The 24,488-nt window shown below is 41.6% G+C and overlaps 1 protein-coding gene across 3 annotated transcripts in view; it reads left to right on the forward strand.

Annotated features, from left to right (window-relative positions):
• Positions 1 to 257: 257 nt before the first annotated feature.
• The window catches only part of RCHY1 (ring finger and CHY zinc finger domain containing 1), a 49,467-nt gene continuing 25,236 nt past the window's right edge, over positions 258 to 24,488 (forward strand). For 2 of the 3 annotated variants that reach the window (XM_075860700.1, XM_075860701.1), the window contains exons 1-4: positions 258 to 415; positions 2,177 to 2,296; positions 11,800 to 11,915; positions 17,396 to 17,474. In XM_075860700.1, the coding sequence (XP_075716815.1) occupies positions 344 to 415; positions 2,177 to 2,296; positions 11,800 to 11,915; positions 17,396 to 17,474 (387 nt within the window). In that variant the 5' untranslated portion in view covers positions 258 to 343. The other variant, XM_075860702.1, reaches the window with a different exon arrangement.

The raw sequence follows: 24,488 nt of genomic DNA on the forward strand, positions 1-24,488 counted from the left end.
ACCCTACTAATGCATGAACGCCCCACACACGATAATATTTAATAGTGTACGGAGGTAGTGTCTGGAATAGCTCATTGTATATCAGCAGTCCCTAACACTGAGCCGTGGACACCGAGCTCTACTACGGAGAATGATACACAGAAGACGTTGATTCCCTTTTCTATACGTGTGTAAAGTTCCCGCCAACTCCGGCAGCACATCGCAACGGAAAGTACGGACATGCAGCCAGGAGCAGCGGCCACGTTACGCGAGCACCGTGTAGCTATAGTGACGGCCGGCGGCCCCTCCAGCTGACAGCCATCACTAGTCTCCTCCCCGGTGCTTCCGCTTCCTGCGGTCACACATGGCTGCAGACTCTGGAGATATGGAGGTGCCAGTCGGCTGTGAGCACTACACGAGAGGCTGTGAGCTGAGGGTGAGGGGCACGAGGGTCAATACTGGGGTGGGGGCAGGACAGCGCATAAACGCGGGAGCGTCCTCTAGTCCAGTGCTCCGGCACCGCCGTGTCTGTCATCTACCTCAGTGTTCTTATCATGGTGGTGCAGATACAGGTTATTACATTATACAATAGCTGCAGCCTTGTCATTCATCTACCCCTCACTTATTACATTTCTCACACCTTCAGGAGTGGGGACCCTCAATGGGCATTTGAAAAACACCGGCATCTCCCCTGACTCCCCAATAAACATGTATGTTCAGATATGCTGAGTGTGAGTGTTTATTGTCTCCGGAAGATGATTAGCGGCAAACAGACGCTTCTGGAGCTGCTTATCTTCCCAAAATGCAGCATTTAGTACTTCAATGCGGAGAGCCATGTATGTGTTGTCAGCCCACCTCCCCTCGACCAGCCTTGAGAGCCAAAGGGGTCCTGGGACCCACATTCTCCGGGCAGGTGGCATCAGACATTTATATCATATCTTCGTGCTTATGGACACGGCTGTAATTATGAGTCGGCGCTTGAGTTGTATCAAAGCAAAGACGGGATTGAAAAGAAAGTCGTTCCCAAAGACTGCTTCATTGGTGCTGTCCTCCGGACTGAATATATGGAGCCGGGATAAGACTACGGGCACAAAAAAAACAAACCGGGATGTAAATTGTTCATAAAAAGGTGTTCCTGGATAGCGTGGGTGGCTTAAAAAGTAGCGCAATTTGGCGTGTAATTATCGCAAAGTATGCACAAAGCCTTACGTATATGCTATAAACCTCTTATCAGAACAGCCAGTTAAGGGCCTGTTTACATCAGCGTTCGCGTTCCGTTCAACCTTTCCGTCAGGGACAGATGAACGGAAAGCCAAACGGAAGCCATCGCTTCCATTTTCATTATCATTGATTTCAAAGGTAATGTATCAGTTTGTTTCCATTCTGTAAAGTTTCCATTTTTTCACAGAACCAATAGCGTAGTCGACGCTATTGTTTCCGTGAAAAAAAAAAAGGGAAATTTCACAACAAAAACAAACAAACAGAAGTATTCCCATTGAAATCAATCGTAAATTCAAACGCAAGTGAAAGTTTCCCTTCGGCTTTCCAATCATCTGTTCAAACGCATTCATTTAACGGATACATCGTGAAAAAGCTCACAATGTTTCCATTTAACGGATCCCGTATTGGTCTATGGGTGACGGATGTCACTGTCAGGCCTCGGTCACAGCCTCTATTTAACGTATACGTCGGGAACGTATAACGGAGGACAAAAACGCAATGTAACGCTGGCCTTATGGCCACAAATCCCAGCCTTACCGCAGGTCGGATGACCCAAACTAGCGGAACGTAGGTCCCTAATGTCATTTAGAAAACATCGTAAAAATTTTTAAGTGCCGGTGGCAAATTTCTTGGTGCGTTAGTGACGTGGCTCCGGGGATTTGTCTAAAATTGGTAGATACAATTTACATACAAGTTTCTTTCCTGCACAGCTCATCGAAAGGTGGAGTGGTTGTCGTCACTACTTGATGATCTCATTTTCCGTTAATAATCATAATTGATATTATTTCTTTAGTTTGTTGTTAGTTTTATTCTGAGCGATAAAACTATTTACCATCTGTAGAATGTCTGAAATGAAAACTGAACAGGGACCGTTGGGGCTGCTCTATGAAGTCGTGTTCCTTGACCGTACCGTAGATTTCGATTTCATTGAATGTTGCATTTTATTAAGCATTATCCTGACACTTTTGTCCTTCAGGCTCCTTGCTGTGGTAAATTTTACATTTGTCGCCTTTGCCATGACAACCAGGAAACACATACGATGGATCGCTTCAAGGTCACGCAAGTCCAGTGTCTAAAGTGCAAGTGCGTTCAAAAGGTACACTACTGTTTCTACACCTTGTCCTTGAAAAGCACGGCTCTGCATATATCATATGAGCAAAGCCTATATATCAACTATATACAGCCAAATTTACTGGACAGGACTGTGCTTCATTGATCCTCAAAAGTGACTCTTATGCTCCATGCACACGACTCTTCCTGTAATCACGGCACGGCCGGCTGCGGACAGTCCTCCACATTTGCGGACCGTGCACCGATTATAAAGTATGGGAGCACGGTCTGTAAAATGAAAAAATAGGACATGTCCTATTTTTTACAGAAGGTTTCTACGGCACGGACACCTTCCCGTAAATATGCTGGAAGATGTCCGTCGGCCATAGAAATGAATGGGTCCGTCATTACGGACGAAATCTACGATTGTGATCATGGGGCCTTAAGGTGGCAATAAACCATCAATAGCAGTCGACATCTATTCCTTTCCAACCTCCCCATACGTATGTGCTCTCAATGGGTAGCAGGGGTTAAGCAGCTGCCAGATACCTCTCTGCCATGGGAACAAAGATTGGACCTGTTGAAATGTAACATCCCCGATTCCCCCCCCCCCTGACATTTGCCATACAAACGTTAGTCTAATGTGTTTGGCCACCTTTAGGCTCTGTTCACACTAGGGTCACAGCTTCCATTCTCAAAGGAGCTATGTTGAATGTGATTTTAAACAAATCCCAGCATATCCTGACCGGTCCAATTGAATTCCGTCAAGGTTCCTGTATTGATGGCAATGCAGACTACGTTATTATTGTTGTCAGAAATAATGCAAATCCCAACACGCTAAACCTGTCCATAGGGCTCCAATTTCAGATGGATGCCAAAGAACGTCCTTTTTGGCCTCCATCTGGCCAGTATACCGCAGTAAAATATAGTGGTAGTAGACTTCGCTATTCCATCCCTTGGGTCCAATAAAAAAAAAAAAAAATGTTATCCTTTGAGTGACAGATGCCACTGTATGGCATCCCTTACAGGCATAAGTTAAATGTCATGAGTTTTTCATGATGTACTTGTTAAACAGATGCCATAATGGCTTATAAGGGACGTATGTGTTAAATGGATGGCTAAGGCCCTGTTTACACTGAGTTTCTTGACAAGTTTTTTGGTTCGGAATCCGCTCCGCAAAACTAGTCAAAAACCGCCCGAAAATGCCTCCCATTGATTTCAATGGGAGGCGGACAAGTTTTTTTTACAGCGAGCGGAAAAACCGCGTTGCGGTAAAAAGAAGCGAAATGACCTATCTGGAGGCGGTTTCCGCCTCCAAAACCCCATTTCAATCAGTCAGAAACGGGAAAAAAACGCCTCGACGAGTGTTTTGACGCGTTTTTTTCAAACCACTGTGCAAAAAACGTCTGGAGCAGTTTTTGCAGGAGGAATTTTCCAGGAATTGGCCAAAGTTCTTTAGAAGTGGAGATTGATCCTTTCCGTAATACACAAGTGACATTTACATAAGTATAACCTGCTGTAAATAATGCATGAGCAAATCCGGAAGCATGAAATGTGAACCCAGCATTTACATAGGTAATATTTACAGGCCATTTTATCTTTAGTCCTTCTTAAGGTGGCCAAACACTTTAGATAGCTGGAGGGGGGACAGCTACTTCTCTTTATTCCACCATACATGTGCACGCTCAAGCCGATCATGTGTTTTCAATGGGGAGATGGTAAGAAGCCGCTGTAGGTGTATGGCAGGGGCTCATTTCCCGCGAGAGCAAAGGATAGGGTATGTTCAAATCCAACCCGCCCAATGCTGGTTTTCCCCGATATCTGCCAACTGTTATATAATATGTATGGGCACTCATCTGGTAATTGGGTCTATCTTTTAAGCAATAACAAGATGCTCTATTTGGTCTAAAAATCTTTATTTTCGTAATTTATAATTATGTATGACTGTAAATAGGAATAGCTGTTAGCCGTATGGGCATTTATTTCAACATACAATACGCTTTGCCCCTTTCCTGCTGTTTTTAATAATGGGTTTTTATACAAGTCATAATATTATTCACCAATAGTTTTTATTCACATACAGATGAAGTCTTCCAGTCAACCAAACTCTAGCTCTAGCCAGGTGGGCCATAAAAACCAGTTTATAAAGGATTGGTGATATCGCTGTATTCAGCACAATCTCACTTATCCCACCTTTAAAGTTATCCTTAACCTCCACCCCATGTACTGTATATTTGTAACTATATCATATATATCTAAAACTACCATTCATGTCGCAAATCTACTCTCTCCTAATAACACCTACAACATGTAGGGGAATCTCTTCTCCCCATCTTGTAAAAACCTAACGCAGGGAAATATATCCTATGTAATCCGAAAAATGGTGTCACTTTGTGCGACCTAGCAGTGAGGCATTTAAAACTAAAATCCGAAATCTTTGCTATAAATTATTTATTGTTTCTCCCAATAATTTTTTCCCATCTTGATTTTGCTTTAATTTCTTTATTTTTATTTTTCTGTTGCCCGACTTGTTAGTAATCGGTGCTATCGGGCTTGTTTTATTAACTATAAACTTCCTTTTGTCCTCTGTGGCATCCACAGTACTTTTAATCTATAATTATCTCACAGGACATATCCGTGATGAAGTGCCTTTAACTAAATCTTCATATTGTTTGAGCCTTCCCCAAATAAGTGCGAATGCTTAGTTAACGTTTTCCCTTCCCAGTATCTGAAGTCTGAGATTTTCCACATTTACCCCAGATAAGGGTAAGAAAACATGAGGGCAAAGTCAAAAGACGCTCGCTCCCCCCATAGCTTCCTAACCTCCTTTCAAACCACAATTATTAATCCCATCAAAGGTACTTTCTTTATTTTATCCCACATCAATACTTCTAAAAGCTCAAATATATTTCCCACTACTCCCTGTTTTTTAGTAACCTATCCCCAAGAAAATCGTTTAGCTTCCACTTCACCATGTGGGACAACGGAGCTGCAAGAAAATAAAGAAACATATGAGGTACAGCAAATCCACCCTGTTTTTCTGGCAGGGTCAACAAGATCCCTGAAACATTACATAGACCCCATAAATGACTTCATTGACAAAAGTAGACCTCCTTAAAGGGGTTGTCCACTTTCCGAAAATTAATAAAACCTCTTTTGTACGGTTAAAAGCTATACAATTTTCCAATATACTTTCTGTCTTAATTTCCTCACGGTTTTGAATATCTCTTCTTGTTATTCAGTAGGAACATTTATTGTTTACTTCCAGTAGATACAATTCTGTCCATGGTCATGTGATGGACACACAGGTGCTAGGATCATTAGAAGACACCGCTCTGATACACATAGTGTAATGAACCGCGCACCTGTGTGTTCATCACGTGACCGCGGACAGAATTTTATCCACTGGAAGTAAACAATGAATGTTCCTACTGAATAACAACAAGCAGAGATCTTGAAAACCATGAGGAATTTATACAGAAAGTATATTAGAAAGTTGTATAACTGTTAATTATATAAAAAATAACATTAATTTGCTGAAACCGGACAAGCCTTTTAAGGTTTTCTTCAAGGGGTTTAGCACTTTTTTTTTTTTTTTTTTTGAAAATCCAGTTTACTTCTGAAACTGTCTTGAATCAAACCAACAAAATAAAATGTTATCAATTTTACACACACAGTATGGACCACGAGTAAAATTGATCTCATTTCATGTTCTCCTACTTCTAGAAGGGCTTACAATAGAAGAAGCTTATTTTACACATCACCTCACTTCAAAGCTGAGTTTCTATAACCCTTTAAAATGTAGATCCCCAAATTATTAATCTAGGGGTATAATGGGAATTTATTTTATTTTTGTTTCTTAAAAATAAGAAATTGCTGGTTTATGCAATGCAATTGGCTTTCCAGCAGTCCAACATTAGAATATATGCAAACATGACATTCTCCCCCCCCCCCCCCCCCCACTCATTCCCTTCACCCTGGAATAAAATCAGGGGAAGAATTTAAATGTAATAAATGGCAAATATACATTTGGCTATGGAAAAAAATTGTAATAATTGGGAACAGTTTGGAATTTTTTTAAACATGGATGATTCCACAGGCCTGGTTGTGAGGGACAAAGTATTGGGAATCTTTGCATGGCCCATGTTTTCTGCAGATGCGGCACCTTTTATGGGGGTTACACCTTGTTGATGTTGGGGAATAGGATTGATAAAATGCCTTCCAGGTTAATGGTTTGACATCTTTAGACTGGGGGCATTGTCTGCTGTCCTGAAGTTTAAATATGAATCTTTCAATTATTTCCATCTGAAAATCTGAATATGTGTACATTATGTGAATATGTGACATTGTGGATTGTCACCTGTAAATGATATATGGCCACCTTTGTGTACCATGTTTTTGTTTTCCTCTTGACTAGACCGGACTGAAAGACCTGGTCGCTTAAATCCACCCCCATATACTTATTATATTCGGACTGAATATTTGTCCCATGATGCCCCTCTTTCCCTCACTGCCACTGTTGCTGCGGAATGAGATATGCTTAATACATATACATTAGTCTCTCTACTTCCGTCAGCATCTCTGCACAAGCACCGGATGCCCCCCAATTAGCTTTTTGCGCATGGTTACGCACTCCCCTGTAGTCGCAGTATGCAAATGTCTAAACAGGGGCCCACTAGAATAACAATTTTTGGAGTGCAGGTGGTACCAATTGTGGTGGAAAGATCAGGGGGGCATGCTGAAGGATCAATTGATCGGTCCCGTCCTTCAAAAATTCTGAAGGTGATCGTATATTTTAACCCACTTTTACATAGTTTATATAGATTAACAATATATCTTGCCCTTTTTGAAGGCAGATATTGGTGAAAGCTAAGCTTTCTATTGAAGCTCTGGAGCGATTTGTCCACACTTACATTCTGCTCTAGGGTGTAAAATTTCAAAAATTCATTATTTACAGAAGTGTATTAGTGGCCCTAGTTTGAATAACCGATCACGGTTTGCATCGGTACTTGGGAGGGCCTGTGAGTTATCACTCAAGTGAAGGTACCTCATTAACCGTTCATAACAAGACCTGGACATTACTGTAGAATACACTGGGGTGTCATGGTCAGGACTTGTTGACTAGTATGAACTGATGGAGGGCTTTGTTACAATACCCATATTCCGGTGAGCCCCAATTTTTTTTTACATTTTGTGGGCGTCCAATCATTGGCATGGGTGGATGCCGTTTTCTACATTATGTGCTGCATGGCATATACTTTAATTAGGTGAACGATTATGGTGAGAATCTAAAAAAAAGTGAATGAACGTCAGCATCATCTTCAAACATGAAAACGGTTTATTGTTCCATAAAATACACCATGCAACGTTTCGACCTCAAAGAGGCTTTTCTTAAGCAATGAAAATAGTGCATTACACAAGCAAACAAATACCCCAAAGTGGGTGTACACATAGTGACATCATTATCATTATAAAAACTCCTAGGCCATAGTTTACACAGAGTATTTTGCAGTAGATTTTTTGCCGCATCTTTCGTGGCGTTTTTCACTGCGTTTTTTTGCCCACGGCCATTGAGGACCACGGGCGAAAAATGCTCTTTTTTTCCTCATATTGATTTGAATGGGAGGTCAGAGGTGAAACCGTGGCAAGAAAGAACATTCCGCTTTTTTTCCCTGCGAGTGGCTAAAAGCTGCCCGGAAAGAAAAACGCCTCCTATTGAAATCAATGAGAGGCGATTTCTGCAGTTTTTTGGCACTGATTCCGAAGCGGCTTCCGCATCAAAATCAGCAGCAAAGAACTCTGTGTGAACTGGGCCTTACACTACTCTGTTGTGGTAAAATAGTCTATCTCTTAAAGAGGCTCTGTCACCACATTATAAGTGGCCTATCTCTTACATAAGGAGATGGGCGCTATAATGTAGATGACAGTAATGCTTTTTATTTAGAAAAACTATCTATTTTTACCACTTTAGGATCGATTTTAGCTTTATGTTAATGAGTTTCTTAACCCCTTAGTGACCAGCCCATTTTAGGCCTTAATGACCAAGCTATTTTATTCGTTTTTCTATAGTCGCATTCAAAGAGCTATAACGTTTTTATTTTTTCATCTACATAGCTGTATGAGGACTTGTTTTTTGCGGGATTAGTTGTGCTTTTTAATGGCACCATTTTTGGGTACATATAATTTTTATATTAACTTTTATTAACCTTTTTGGGGGGGATTATAAAAAAAAACTGAAATTCCGCCATTGTTCTATGCGTTTTTAAATTGACGCCGTTCACTATGCGACGTAATTAACATGTGACCTTTATTCTATGGGTCGGTACGATTACGGCGATACCACATATGTGGAGGTTTTTTTATGTTTTACGACTTTTGCACAATAAAAACACTTTTGAACTAAAATTATTTGTTTTTGCATCGTCGCTTTCCAAGAGCCGTAATTTTTTTATTTTTCCATCAATGTAGTGATTTTTTGGGCTTGTTTTCTGCGGGACAAGACGTAGTTTTGAATGGTACTGTTTTGGGGTACATGGGACTTATTGATTCATTTTTATTATGACTTTTTTGGGGGGCAATGGAAAAAAATTGCAATTTCGCCATAGTTTTTGGCGTTTTTTTTTTACGGTGTTCACTTTGCGGTTTAAATTACATATTAACTTTATTAATGGAGTCATTACGGTCGCGGCGATACCATATATGTGTACTTTTTTTTTTTTTTTACACTTTTACTAAATAAAACCACTTTTTATGGAAAAAAATGGTTTTATTTATTTTTTTACTGTACTTTTTATTAATAATCTTTATTTCACTTTGATGACTGATTTTATTAGTCCCACTAGGGGACTTTACTGTGCGATATTCCGATCGCTGCTATAATGCTCGGGTATACTTCGTATACCAGAGCATTATTGCCTGTCAGTGTAAATCTGACAGGCAATCTGTTAGGACGTGCCTCCGGCGCGTCCTAACAGGCATATGTCCAGGGCAGACCTGGGGGCTTTTATCAGTCCCCCGGCTGCCATGACACCCCATCGGAGACCCGCGATTGCATTCGCGGGCCGCCGATGGGTGAGAGAGGGAGCGCACTCCCTCTGTAAACAAAGTTAAATGCCGCGGTCGCTATTGACGGCGGCATTTAACGGGTTAAACGGCCGCGATCGAAGTAAACTTCGATCGCGGGCGTTGGAGCAGGAGCTCAGCTGTCATCAGACAGCAGAGCCCCGGCTCCTGCCTGCACGGGAGACCCGTGCAGGACTTAGACTAGGCTGACGTGAAAAGGCGTCAGCCTAGCCTAAAGCCCAGTAGTGAATCACGTTAAAACACGTATTAGTGGTCACTAAGGGGTTAATGCCCAACTGGGCATGTTTTTACTTTAGACCAAGTGGGCGTTGTACAGGGGAGTGTATGACGCTGACCAATCAGTGTCATACACTTCTCTCCATTCATTTACACAGCACATAGTGACACTGCTAGGTCACTATGTTCTGAGTGAATAGATGTTTCTTCCAGCCAGGACGGGATGTCTATTCACAAACCCGAAACTTCGGTAACGTTTCTGTGGTACTTACAGCAGAGCAAGCGTAATCTCGCGAGATCTCGCTGTAAATGACAGGTTACAGCGAGATTACGCTTTGCTCTGCTGTAAATCCCACAGAAACGTTACCGAAGTGTCAGGTTTGTGAATAAACATCCCGTCCTGGCTGGAAGGAATGTCTACACACTGTCTAAACACTGCAGTAATTTTAATGTGTCAGTATAAGACAGCACATGGTGAATAACGCAGTGTCACTATGCGCTGACTAAATGAATGGAGAGAAGTGCATGATGCTGATTGGTCACTCTCCACAACGCCCACTTGGTCTAAAGTAAAAACACGCCCAGTTGGGCATTAAGAAAGTAATTAGCATAAAGCTAAAATCGCTAATAACGTGGTAAAAATAGATTGTTTTTCTAAATAAAAACCACTGCTGTTACCTACATTACAGCGCCGATCTCCTTATGTAGGAGATATTGCACTTATAATCTGGTGACAGAGTCTCTTTAAAATACTGGCATGGATAGTCCTTGTTGGTGATAGTTTGAATTGGGGGGAGATATTCTTGGGTAGATGATGGATCTTCTCTATCTTGACCCTTTGGTTTCGTATAACCGTATAATTGTTGTCTCACAATTATTTATATGTAATTACCTTTGTGGGAGTGCTGGGAATTACTGATAGAGAGGAATGTTGTAGAATCGATAATGCTATATCTTTGTAGAGGGTTGTTTATACATATTACATGTCATGTTGGATCCACAGCATTAATACTTCTATGACTTTGTACTGAAGTTTGTACAGTATTTGCATGATAACAAATCACTGCCTTTGTCCTGTAAATAGTGCTGAAAGGAGCGGTTACCATAGACGCTGGATGGCGGTAGGCATTCTGTGAGGTAACGACGCGGTGGGGCATGCGTGAATGCTCCCTGGCCTAACACAGCAAAAATGTGTTCCGGATATGCACAGTGATATAGAAGTGCAGTAAATTGAAGGGAAGCCACTTTTATATTGATATATTTACCAACTATTGCTGTTTTTTTTATAATAATGTCACTATGTGTACACCCACTTTGGGGTATTTAAAGTTTGTATCACACACTATTTTCATTGCTTGAGAAAGGCCTCTTTGAGGTCGTAACGTCGCATGGTGTATTTTATGGAACAATTAGCTGATGTTCGTTCACTTCTTTTAGATATACGCAATGGTGGGTGAGAGCTGACCCAGTAGAACGCCTGTTACATCGGTGGAGTGACGGTTTAGTGCTGATACCAACCATCCTGTTCCTTTCCAGATTATATTGAGGAAGTCTACACTAATGAATAAATTAAAGTAGTCCATTTAGACAAAATTTTAATCATGCATTGTGAATGCTTGGGGCAAAAGATGGAGCAGATGCCCATAGGAGCGCCTGAACTGGAGGGACCATGCTTTCCTGTGCTATAGCGCAACTTGGTCCTGAGCTTCCATTCTATGTACCTTTGTCAGGGATAATGTCCCCTTAAAACGAGCCTGAAGTGACACTTATATTGCCGCTGCCTAAAAGGGTTCCATCTCTGATGCTGTCTCAGATTCTGACCACAGCATGGCGTATGTCTCCTCAGCGCTAAATAACCTCCTCCCCAGAATATCACTAACTATTCCCAAAAACATTTTTTTCATATATTTAGCTTATATACTGTGTGTATATATATATATATATATATATATAGATAGATAGATAGATGGTTTAGTTTACAGAATATATACACGCTAACGGTAACAAAAATATGTAGGCTATTTCCTAATCTTAATTGAAGACGGTATGAGCAGCTTAAGTAGTGGACCCACCCAGTACATGACCTGAAATTGTCACAAAGTACAAAATTTGGTTTTATGATTTGATAATGGAGGACTTGATAGCTTTAGTCAAAGGAGACCTATTCATCTAGGGCTATTTAGGTAGCATATGAAAATACCCCACTTCTAATGCACATATTCATTCTTTTTTTTATGTGCTTCTTTTTAGGCCCAGCAGACTTGTGAACACTGTAACAGTATTTTTGGGGACTATTACTGCGGTATATGTCACCTCTATGATAAAGACAAGGAGCAGTATCACTGTGATGGCTGTGGTATATGCAGGTATGATCTTTATAAAGTATGGTGCACCTAAAATTAAAAACTGAGTAATCTCCCAGAGAGATGTCACATTATGAGAGTTTCTGGACTATTTGATAATTAGTTTTTCGCCGGCACATGGAAACCTCATTTAGAGGGTTTTTCTGTTAACTTGGACACCCTAAAATGGGTTGTCTCATGAGGACAACCCCTTTTAAAACAGAAAATGGCTCAGCAATTGCACCAGGTCTGGCTTTTCTAACCCCAAGCAGTCTGTTGTCATCAACAGGAGTCACACATTTGGTCACACATTTCTCTGTCAGTTGGCGCTGCAGGAGCAATGTAGTAATGTATGCAGGCAATTCAAATGATTGTCGACCATGTAACATGGACGGGCCGGATCCACAAGAGTGGGAGGAGGGGGGTCCTAGGTGGGGGACCCTCTGTGATATAAATATCTGCCCTGATAAGGCATATGGAGAGGGACTGTCTGACTGAGACAACCATTTTAAAGAGCATTTCCACGCAAAATAGTTTTTTTTGCATTAAAAGGGGTTCTCCTGGCATTTTATATTAATGGGCTATGCTTAGGATAGGTCATCAATATTAGATCGGAAAGGGGCCAAATCCCGGGCACCTCTGACAAACGGCTGACTAAGGGGGCTGCGGCAATAAACGTTGCAGCCTCTTCATTGCTACATCCGTATGCGGCTGTGCCTGGGATTGCAGTTCCGATCCCGTTTAATTGAGTGGGACTGAGCTGCAATCCTTGGCACACTTGCTACAGATGCGTACAGCGGTGTGACTGGTAAACATTGAAGAGGCCAAGGCGTTAGTCGCAGGATAGGTGATATATCTATGATCCCTGGGGGTTTTAACACTAGAAACCCCACCGATCACTAAAGTAGGAGTCGCAACCTCGTTCCTCCTAATTGCATGATCTCATTGAGAAGGAGTTTAAATGGAGCGGCACATGTCCGCTGCCGCTCTATTCAATGTCTATGGAGCAGACGAGTACAGTGCTCGGTAGTTTCCATCGGCCCCATAAACATTCGCGACTGCCACTTCATTCAAAATCGGCCTCACTCCGATCGTACAGTAAAGAGGAATGTGGTCAGGACCCCGTTCTAGTGATTGGTAGGGGTCCCAGTGGTGTATCCTGTGGATAGGTGATAAATGTACTATGTAGGAAAACCCCATTCATTTTATTTACTGGTGATGTTTTTAGACTCACATCTGTGGTGGAGCCTTTGCTGAGGATTCCGTTAAATCGAACGTATGCGGCACTATTTTTCACATCAAAACAATGGACTCTTTGGGGGGACCCGACGTACTCTTTTATAAGTCAATTGGGCCCGGCGGGCGCTTCTGGTATCTGTCGTGTCAAAGATACAGCACTGCGTCATGGATTCTGTTAACGGACGCTACGACACAGATGTGAACAGATGTGAACAGAGCCATATGTGTTTTATATATTTTGCCTTTAACCCCGATGCATACTACTGGATGCATTTTTTAACTTAACCCCTTGACAACCACACAACATTTTATTACGACCGCAGGTAATGGGCTTCAATCTGCCGCGTAATAAAAAGAGGCAGCTTGGTATCTTTTGCTTTTTTTAAAATCTGTATACACAATGCTCAATGAGCGCGGCAGGGCTGTCACAGCATATATGAGACAGAGCTGCTAGGTCACATTATAGTTACATAATACATAGTTACATAGTTGATAAGGTTGAAAATAGACACAGGTCCATCAAGTCCAACCTATAATCCTACAGTGTTAATCCAGAGTAAGGCAAAACTCCCATGAGGTTGATGGCAATTGCCTCATTAAGGTAAAAATTTCTCCCTGACTCCAAATATGGAAATCGGAATAAATACCTGGAACAACATCCCATCTCCAGAATCTAGTACTCATAACCTGTAATATTATATTTTTCAAGAAAGGCATCAAGGCCCTTCTTGAACTTGGAATCAACCATCACAACATCCTGTGGCAGAGAGTTCTATAGTCTCACTGCTCTCACAGTAAAGAATCCCAGACTGTGATTATGGTGAAACCTTTTCTATTCTAGACATAGAGGATTCCCCCTTGTCCTTGTTATAGGCCTAGAGTAAAAAGATAATTAGAAAGATCTCTGTATTGTCCAATTATATACATTGTAATGAGATCAACCCTAAGCCGTCTTTTTTTTTCTAAACTGAATAGCCCCAAGTTTCATGACCTTTCTTGGTACTGCAATCTACCTATTCCCTTAAAGGGGTTGTCCGAGATAAAATGACTTTGGAAAATGTAAGTATATTACAAATGTATTTACATTTATAAATTACAAGCTTTAACACAAAATGGCCCCGTTTCCAGATCCTGCCGTGGGGTACTGACGGGTGACGTCACTCTCTGGCCGCTGTGTTGATTTTCAATTATTTTCCGGGTATACGACACGTCATTTGTGACGTGCCATGTATGGGCTGTTCTGTTGCAACGCGCATGCGCGGTCCCTGCTGTTATCTCAAGAACAGCAGGGACCGCAAAAACAGCAGTGACCGCGCATGCGCGTTACGGGCTGTGCAGCAGAACAGCCCATACACGGCACGTCACAAGTGACGTGTCGTATACCTGGCAAAGAACTGATGATCAACACAGCGGCCAGAGCCAGTGCAGAGAGTGACATCGCCCGTCAAGTACCCCACGGCAGGATCTGGAAACGGGGCCACTTTGGAAAATGTAAGTATATTACAAATGTATTTACATTTATAAATTACAAGCATTAATACAAAGTCATTTAATCTCGGACAATCACAGGCGTATTTTGTTGTGTGATTAGTTGATCGCTTTTATATTACACTGCAATACTTCTGTACAGTGTATTATTGCCTGTCAGTGTAAAACTGACAGGCACCTGTTAGGCCATACCTCTGGCATGGTCTAGCAGGCATCCACTACAGGCAGACATGGGGGCCTTAGTTAGGCCCCCGGCTGCCATAGAAGCCACCGACAACAGAAGTTGTCAAACTAACCTGATCTGTTTTTATGAAGAGGTGAGCAGAAACCTAGACAGAGGGGCCGCTTTGGATATAGTGTTTTTGGACTTTGCAAAGGCATTTGCCACTGTCCCTCATAGACGTCTAATGGGTAAATTAAGGACTATAGGTTTAGATAGTATGGTTTGTAATTGGATTGAGAATTGGCTCAAGGACCGTATCCAGAGAGTTGTGGTCAATGATTCCTACTCTGAATGGTCCCCGGTAATAAGTGGTGTACCCCAGGGTTCAGTGCTGGGACCACTATTATTCAACTTATTTATTAATGATATAGAGGATGGGATTAATAGCACGATTTCTATTTTTGCAGATGACACCAAGCTATGTAATATAGTTCAGTCTATGGAAGATGTTCATGAATTGCAGGCAGATTTAAACAAACTAAGTGTTTGGGCGTCCACTTGGCAGATGAAGTTTAATGTAGATAAATGTAAAGTTATGCATCTGGGTACCAACAACCTGCATGCATCATATGTCCTAGGGGGAGCTACACTAGGGGAGTCACTTGATGAGAAGGATCTGGGTGTACTTGTAAATCATAAACTCAATAACAGCATGCAGTGTCAATCAGCTGCTTCAAAGGCCAGCAGGATATTGTCGTGTATCAAAAGAGGCATGGACTCGCGGGACAGAGATGTAATATTACCACTTTACAAAGCATTAGTGAGGCCTCATCTAGAATATACAGTTCAGTTCTGGGCTCCAGTTCATAGAAAGGATGCCCTGGAGTTGGAATGCAAAGAAGAGCAACGAAGCTAATTAGGGGCATGGAGAATCTAAGTTATGAGGAAGATTCAAATAATTAAACCCATTTAGCGTTGAAAAGAGACGACTAAGGGGGGACATGATTAACTTATATAAATATATTAATGGCACATACAAAAAATATGGTGAAATCCTGTTCCATGTAAAACCCCCTCAAAAAACAAGAGGGCACTCCCTCCGTCTGGAGAAAAAAAGGTTCAAGCTGCAGAGGCGACAAGCCTACTTTACAGTAAGAACTGTGAATCTATGGAATAGTCACCGCAGGAGCTGGTCACAGCAGGGACAGTAGATGGCTTTAAAAAAGGGTTAGATAATTTCCTAGAACAAAAATGTATTAGCTCCTATGTGTAGAAATTGTTTCCTTCCCTTTTCTCATCCCTTGGTTGAATTTGATGGACATGTCTTTTTTCCACCGTACTATGTAACCTGCGAATGCAGTTTCAGTGGGGTGAGAGAGGGAGCCCACTCCCTCCAAAACCACTTAGATGCGGCGCTCGCTATTGAGCCGCATCTAAGGGGTTAAACCGGCAAATTTTGATCCGCGCTGCCCCAAGTTCTCAGCTACCTCTGATTCTTTATTCTGATACAGCGCTGTGAAAAGGCGTATGCATCAGAGTAAAGCCCGTTAGTGGCCGCTGTCAAAAGGCATATTGGCAGTCACTAACGGGTTGAATAGTTTTTGCCACTTGGCTGCTCTTTTCAGTAAGGTCTCTAGGTGCAAATTATCAGAAATGTCTTCGTCTGTAACTATGGAAATAGGCCACACAGTTTTTTAGCGCTGATTTTGATACGGAAACTGTGTCGGAATCATCGCCAGAAAATCGGGCAAATCCGCCTCCCATTGATTTTAATGGGAGGCGGAAGAGTTGTTTTTTTCCCGCGGCGGCTTTTAGCCGCTCGTGGGAAAAAGCGGCATGTTCTTTCTTGTCGCGGTTCCGCCTTCGACCTCCCTTTGAATTCAATGTTAGGCAGAAAAAGCGTTTTTCACTGCGTATTTTCCCTGCAGCCTTCAATGGCCGTAGGCGAAAACCATTGCAAGAAAGTGCAGGCAGGTCAAAATAAAGAATTTTGAGGCAGATTTTTTCTGCCTTCAAATACCTCCGTGTGAGCTAGGTCTTATAATGCCTCCAGTGACAAGTGAAAAACTAAAAAATCCAAATCCCTGACACAATTTCCCTAACTAAGCTATATTATATATTAAAATAAACCGGAGAAAATAGCAAACACAACTATAAATTCTACTTTAGAGTTTCTCTAGTGGTTAAAAATAATAATTAACTTGAACTTTATTCAAGTTCATTAATTCAATTGAATTAATTAATTCAACATTGATTTATTTTTGTTTTACTATTTTTCACACACTAAAAAAATAGCAAATCCTATATGTGGGGAACAATGGTAAAAACCCATGGAGTTGCATAGGAGCTATATACACATAAAATGTCGCTTCTTTTTCATTTTGATGCAATGGAAGGACAAAGTGGAACATCTCTTTTAAACTACCGGCAGGGAACGTCAACTTGTTTCTCTAAAAATATATTTTTTCTGGAATGCCGTGAGTCTCTCCTACGTAATTTTCGGCTTTCACAACCGGTTGTCTTTACATATATCCTATATCTTTAGTGTAAATGCCTTGTGTGATGTTCATTTCATATATTGTTTTCTAATATTTCTAAATGTTTTTGTTTTTAGGATTGGACCAAAGGAACAGTTTGAACATTGTGCAAAGTGTAATTTATGTCTGCCGTTAAGCTGCAGAGGAAACCATAAGGCAAGAGATCAATATCTACTTCTATGTGTTTAGTGTGTAATAAATATGTTTGATTGATGTGACAGAATAATGCCACGGAGTTATGGATCTCTACAACACTGGATACAGCACTCGTAAAGTTAACACAAGTGATGAAGCTTACTAGATTAGTTTTGTAAAAGTCGTTGTAGCGCAGAAGGTATCATCTTTATTTAACCTTTCAATCCATATATTAAACACATACGTTTTGAGACTTGTTTTAAAGTGTCGCTCTACATTAGGGCAACACTTTTCTTTAGTTATTCCTTAATATACCATAATGAACTAAAACCGCATGCCTTCACTCACATCAAAGAAGAATTAGCCTGTCCCCTTTCCACATCAAACTACAGATGGATAGGTATATATTACTGTGGGCCGTGGTTAACGAATGGCTTTGTGACTACAAAAAGCTGTAATATCCTCTGTCTGTTTTCAGAAAGGAAAATCGATGTGGGAAATATGACAATCTGGGTCCCAGGAGCTTTAACCCCTTCCCGCTCCTGGACGTACTATTAGGTCATGGCAGCTGTATCGTTCGCGCTCCATGACCTAATAGTACGTCTCAGGAGTAACGGCCGTTTCGGCCGTCCTCCCGACACATACAGGAGCTGTGACAGCTGCTGTCTCGTACAGCAGCTGTCACAGCTCCTACAGCGGGGACCGATCGCTGTATCCCCGCTGATAACCCCTTAAAAGCCGCGTTCTATAGAGATTGCGGCTTTTTAGGGGTTAAGCTGCCATCGCCGGCCTGCTACACGATAGCGGCCGGCGATGGTGACTATGGCAACCGGACACCAAACAATGGCGTCCGGCTATACCATAGACTGAAGCCTAGTGGGTCCTGACAACGTCAGGACCCACTATGCTTGCTGTCAGTGAGTAGCTGACGGTTCTAATACACTGCACTACGCATGTAGTGCAGTGTATTAGAATAGCGATCAGGGCCTCCTGCCCTCAAGTCCCCTAGTGGGACAAAGTAATAAAGTAAAAAAAAAGATGTGTAAAAATAAAAGTAATAAAAGTCAAAATCCCCCTTTTTCCCTTATCAGTCCTTTATTATTAATAAAAATATATAAACAAATAAACTATACATAATTGGTATCGCCGCGTCCGTAACGGCCTGATCTACAAAATTATTTTGTTATTTATCCCGCACGGTGAACGCCGTAAAAGAAAATAATAATAAACCGTACCACAATCACAATTCTTTGGTCACTTCACTTCCCAAAAAATGGAATAAAAAGAGATCAAAAAGTCGCATGTACCGAAAAATGGTACTGATCGAAACTGCTGTTCGTTACGCAAAAAATAAGTCCTCGCACGGCTTTATTGATGGAAAAATAAATACGTTCTGGAGCTTAGAATAATGTAACACAAAAAGTGAATGATTGTTTACAAAACGTATTTTATTGTGCAAACGCCATAAGACATAAAAAAAACTATAAACATCTGGTATCGCCGTAATCGTATCGCCCCGCAGAATAAAGTGAATATGTCATTTATAGCGCACGGTGAACGCTATAAAAAAACAATAGTAAAATTGCTGTTTTTTAGTCACCACGCCACCTAAAAATAGAATAAAAACTGATCAAAAAGCCGCATGCACCCCAAGAAAACTACAATGGATTCCTCAAGAGGTCTAGTTTCCAAATTGGGGTCACTTTTGGGGGGTTTCCAATGTTTTGGCACCACAAGACCTCTTCAAACCGGACATGGTGCCTAATAAAAAGGAGGCCTCAAAATCCACTAGGTGCTCCTTTGCTTCGGAGGCCGGTGCTTCAGTCCATTACCGCCCGAGGGCCACATGTGGGATATTTCTCAAAACTGCAGAATCTGAGCAATAAGTATTAAGCTGCGTTTCTCTGATTATACCATTTTTTTTATAACACAAAAGGTTTTACGAGTATTTTCTGCCAAAAAAAATATATGTAAATTTCACCTCTACTTTGCTCTAAATTTCTGTGAAACACCTAAAGGGTTCATAAACTTTCTAAATGCTGTTGTGAATACTTTGAGGGGTCTAGTTTCTAAAATGGGGTGTTAGATGGGGGTTTCTAATATATGGGCTCCTCAAAGCAACTTCAGAACTGAACTGGAACCTAAAAAAATAAATAAATGAGGCAATACTTCGCTTCTTACATTATACTGATAATGAGCCGTGCCCACTCCGAGATGACCCCAGTTTTGACCGTTTGTATAAACGGAGACCCCTATTAGACCGTTTTAGTGCCCGGTTTTCCCAAGCATACACCCCCGAGAAGTGTATTTCTATTGATGAGTCCTTGGTACATTTTAAAGGGAGGGTTCAATTCCGCGAGTACCTGCCGGGTAAGAGGGCAAGGTATGGCGTGAAGATGTATAAGCTGTGCGAGAGTGCATCAGGGTATACCTACAGGTTTAGGATATATGAAGGAAAGGCCACCCCCAAACCAGACTGCATCCTGGACTACAATAGGTACATGGGAGGGATGGACTTGTAAGATCAAGTCCTGAAGCCCTACAGCGCCATGCGGTGTGGTATAAGAAGCTGGCCGTGCACATCATACAGATGGCTTTGTACAATGCGTACGTGCTACATCGATGTGCAGGCCAGAGGGGAACTTTCCTGGAATTTCAAGAGGTGATTATCAAGGACCTAATCTTTAGGGACCAAGAAGGGGGGGCACCCAGTACTTCTGGAAGCGGGGCCACACGCATCGTACCAGGGCGGCAAGACTTTCCAGGAGAAGTTCCCCAAACTGGCAAGAAGGGAAAAAGTCAAGAGGTGCAAAGTCTGCTATAAGAGGGCGATAAGGGATGACACAATAAATCAATGTGACACGTGTCCCGAATAAGCAGAGCTCTGTATGAAAGTCAGTTTTAAAATTTATCATACATCCCTTGGTTTATAATTTACCCCAATTTTACTTACCCTGATGCTTATCCCCCCTCGTCTTTCCCCTCTGGGCCTTGCTGTGTGCCCAGGCAGCTGATAACAGCCACACGTAGGGTATTGCCATACCCGGGAGAACCCACATTACAGTTTATGGGGTGTAGGTCTCGGGTCAAAATGCTCACTACACCTCTAGATGAATGCCTTAAAGAGGCTCTGTCACCAGATTTTGCAACCCCTATCTGCTATTGCAGCAGATCGGCGCTGCAATGTAGATTACAGTAACGTTTTTATTTAAAAAAAACGAGCATTTTTGGCCAAGTTATGACCATTTTTGTAGTTATGCAAATGAGGCTTGCAAAAGTCCAAGTGGGTGTGTTTAAAAGTAAAAGTCCAAGTGGGCGTGTATTATGTGCGTACATCGGGGCGTTTTTAATACTTTTACTAGCTGGGCGCTCTGATGAGAAGTAACATCCTCTTCTCTTCAGAACGCCCAGCTTGTGACAGTGCAGATCTGTGATGTCACTCACAGGTCCTGCATCGTGACGGCCACATCGGCACCAGAGGCTACAGTTGATTCTGCAGCAGCATCAGCGTTTGCAGGTAAGATCGACTTACCTGCAAACGCTGTTGCTGCTGCAGAATCAACTGTAGCCTCTGGTGCCGATGTGGCCGTCACGATGCAGGACCTGTGAGTGACGTCACAGATCTGCACTGTCACAAGCTGGGCGTTCTGAAGAGAAGAGGATGTTACTTCTCATCAGAGCGCCCAGCTAGTAAAAGTATTAAAAACGCCCCGATGTACGCACATAATACACGCCCACTTGGACTTTTACTTTTAAACACACCCACTTGGACTTGTGCAAGCCTCATTTGCATAACTACAAAAATGGTCATAACTTGGCCAAAAATGCTCGTTTTTTAAAAATAAAAACGTTACTGTAATCTACATTGCAGCGCCTATCTGCTGCAATAGCAGATAGGGGTTGCAAAATCTGGTGACAGAGCCTCTTTAAGGGTGTAGTTTTTAAAACGGGGTCACTTCTTGCAGGTTTCAACTGTACTGGTACCTCAGGGGCTTCTACATACATGACTTCGCACTAGAAAATCCCCAGTAGGCCAAATGGTGGTCCTTTCCTTCTGAGCCCTCCCATGGGCCCAAACGGCAGTTTATCACCACAAATGTGGTATTGCGGCATTCAGAACAAATTGCGCAACAGAATGGGGTATTTTGTTTCTTGGGAAAATAAGAAATTTTCAGCCAAAACTACATATTATTGGAAAAAAATTAATTTTGTTTTAATTCCCAGCCCAATTCAAATAAGTTCTGTGAAGAAACTATGGGGTCTAAATGGTCACATTACCCATAAATGAATTCCTTGAGGGGTGTAGTTTCCAAAATGGGGTCACTTCTGGTGGGTTTCCATTGCTTTGATACCTCTGAGGCTCTGCAAATGCGACATGGCACCCAAAAACCAATCCAGCAAAATCTGGACTCCAACAAACACATAGCGCTCCTTTCCTTCTGAGCCCTCCCATGGGCCCAAACGGCAGTTTATCGCCACAAATGGGGTATTGCCGCACTAAGGACAAATTGGGCAACAAAATAGGGTATTTTGTCCCCTGTGAAAATAAGACATTTTGATCACAAATGACATTTTATTGGAAAAAATGACTTTTTCATTTCACAGCCCAATTCAAATACGTGCTGTGAAAAAACGGTGCGGTCAAAATGGTAACAACAACCATAAATGAATTCCTTGAGGGGTGTAGTTTCCAAAATGGGGTCACTATTGGGGGATTCCTACTGTTTTGGCACCTCAACACCTCTTCAAACCTGGCATGCTGCCTAAAATATATTCTAATAAAAAAGAGGCCCCAAAATGTACTAGGTGCTTCTTTGCTTCTAGGGCTTGTGTTTTAGTCCACGAGCGCAGTAGAGCCACATGTGGGACATTTCTAAAAACTGCAGAATCTGGACAATACATATTTAGTAGTGTTTCTCTGGTAAAAACCTTCTGTGTTACAGAAAAAAAATGGAATAAAATTGAAATTCGGCAAGAAAAATTAAATTTGCAAATTTCACCTCCACTTCGCTTTAATTCCTGTGAAATGCCTGAAGGGTTAAACAACTTTCTAAATGCTGTTTTGAATTCTTTGAGGGGTCTAGTTTTTAAAATGGGGTGTTTTATCAGGGTTTCTAATACATAGGCCCCACAAAGCCACTTCAGAACTCAAGAGGTACCTTAAAAAAAAGGCTTTTGAATTTTTCTTAAAAATATGAGAAATTGCTGTTTATGTTCTAAGCCTTGTAACGTCCAAGAAAAATAAAAGAATGTTCAAAAAACGATGCCAATCTAAAGTAGACATATGGGAAATGTGAACTAGTAACTATTTTGGGTGGTATAACCGTCTGTTTTACAAGCAGATGCATTTAAATTCTGAAAAATGCTATTTTTTCAAAATTTTCTCTAAATTTTGCAATGTTTCACCAATAAACACTGAATATATCGACCAAATTTTACCACGAACATGAAGCCCAATGTGTCACGAGAAAACAATCTCAGAATCGCTTGGATAGGTTTAAGCATTCCGACGTTATTACCACATAAAGTTAAATATGTCCGATTTGAAAAATGGGCTCTGAGCCTTAAAGGGGTTGTCCGAGATAAATTTTTATTTAAAAGTTAAACACACAATGCACACATTAAATATTCCCTAATATACTTACCTGTGCAATCTTGCTTCTGTTCTCCGTTCTGGCAGCTCTTTTCTTCCGATCACCTGTCTTCTGACATCACGTTTTCTTCCTCCTCCACTGTCGTGTCGTGTCCCGATCACATGGTCTCGCCCCAGCGAGAACTCGGATGGGACACGACACGTCACTGGAGACGTGTCGTTTCTGCGGGTTCCCGCCCAGCCTATGCAGCTTTTTTTCACTGTGAGCGCGCCTATGCGTGTTCACAGTGAAAAAAGTGAAGAGGGACGGCACCTGCGGGAATGTCGGGTCTCCGGCTGTCAGTGACTGCCGGGGACCCGGAGGAGAAGATAGAAGCAGCTTTCGCTGCTTCTGTCTTCTCCGATGTCTTCTTACACAGCGTTCAATGAACGCTGTGTATAGGAATAGAGACAGCAGCAGCGGCGCTGTCTCTATTCCTCCCGGTGATCATGTGACTGGTCACATGATCACCGGGTGCCGTTAGTGACAGACTGCTGCTGGGTCTTACTAGACCCAGCACAGCCCTATTAGTGACAATCGTCACTATGAGAGGGCTGATTTCCCCTGTAACTGGGGCTGCTGTGCAGCTCCGCTTACAGTGGAAAAGATGGTGTAAAAAAAAAAATAAAAAAAAATATAATGTTCCCCAAAGGTCTTTTTTGACCTTTGAGGGACAGACAATAATAATAAAAAAATAGTAAAGTACAAAAAAAAATTAAATCATAAATACACATAAAATACCCACCCCAAAAAATACTGTTCCCCCTGTCAATCATTGTTGTAACGCTAGCGCTGACCCAATTACCCTAATATAGACATATAATATATAGAAATTTACGGTAGACAATGACGATCACAAATAAAAGGTCTATTTTAGGGTAAAACTATGTTATTACCCCAAAAAAATAGCTGAAACGTAAAAAAGCTTATTTTTTTACTATTTTCAAACTTTATGAATGAAAATTCTAAAATGGCAAAAAAAGTGCGTATAAAAACGATAAAAAAATAAACCTGCATTGTCTACGGAAAAAACGTCGCAAAAATAACGTCGTTAGCCCAACAAATAAAAAAGTTATAGCCATTTAACTAACGTGCTAAAAATGGCTAAACGGTGCCCCGTCCTGAACTAGATAAGATCTTCTGGGGTCCTGTATCTAAGCCTACATTGTTAGGCTTAGATACAGGGTCTAACAAACAGTGTCACACATGGAGCCTGTATCTAAGCCTAACATAATGTAGGCTTGATGACATTCTTTTTATTCCTGTATAAGGGTATGTTCACACGGCCTATTTACGGACGTAATTCGGGCGTATTAACCCCCGAATTACGTCCGAAATTACGGCTTGAAATTGTTGGCAAACATCTGCCCATTGAAAGCAATGGGCAGACGTTTGTCTGTTC

The sequence above is a fragment of the Rhinoderma darwinii genome, chromosome 1, assembly GCF_050947455.1.
Source record: "Rhinoderma darwinii isolate aRhiDar2 chromosome 1, aRhiDar2.hap1, whole genome shotgun sequence".
Classification (NCBI taxonomy): Eukaryota; Metazoa; Chordata; class Amphibia; order Anura; family Rhinodermatidae; genus Rhinoderma; species Rhinoderma darwinii.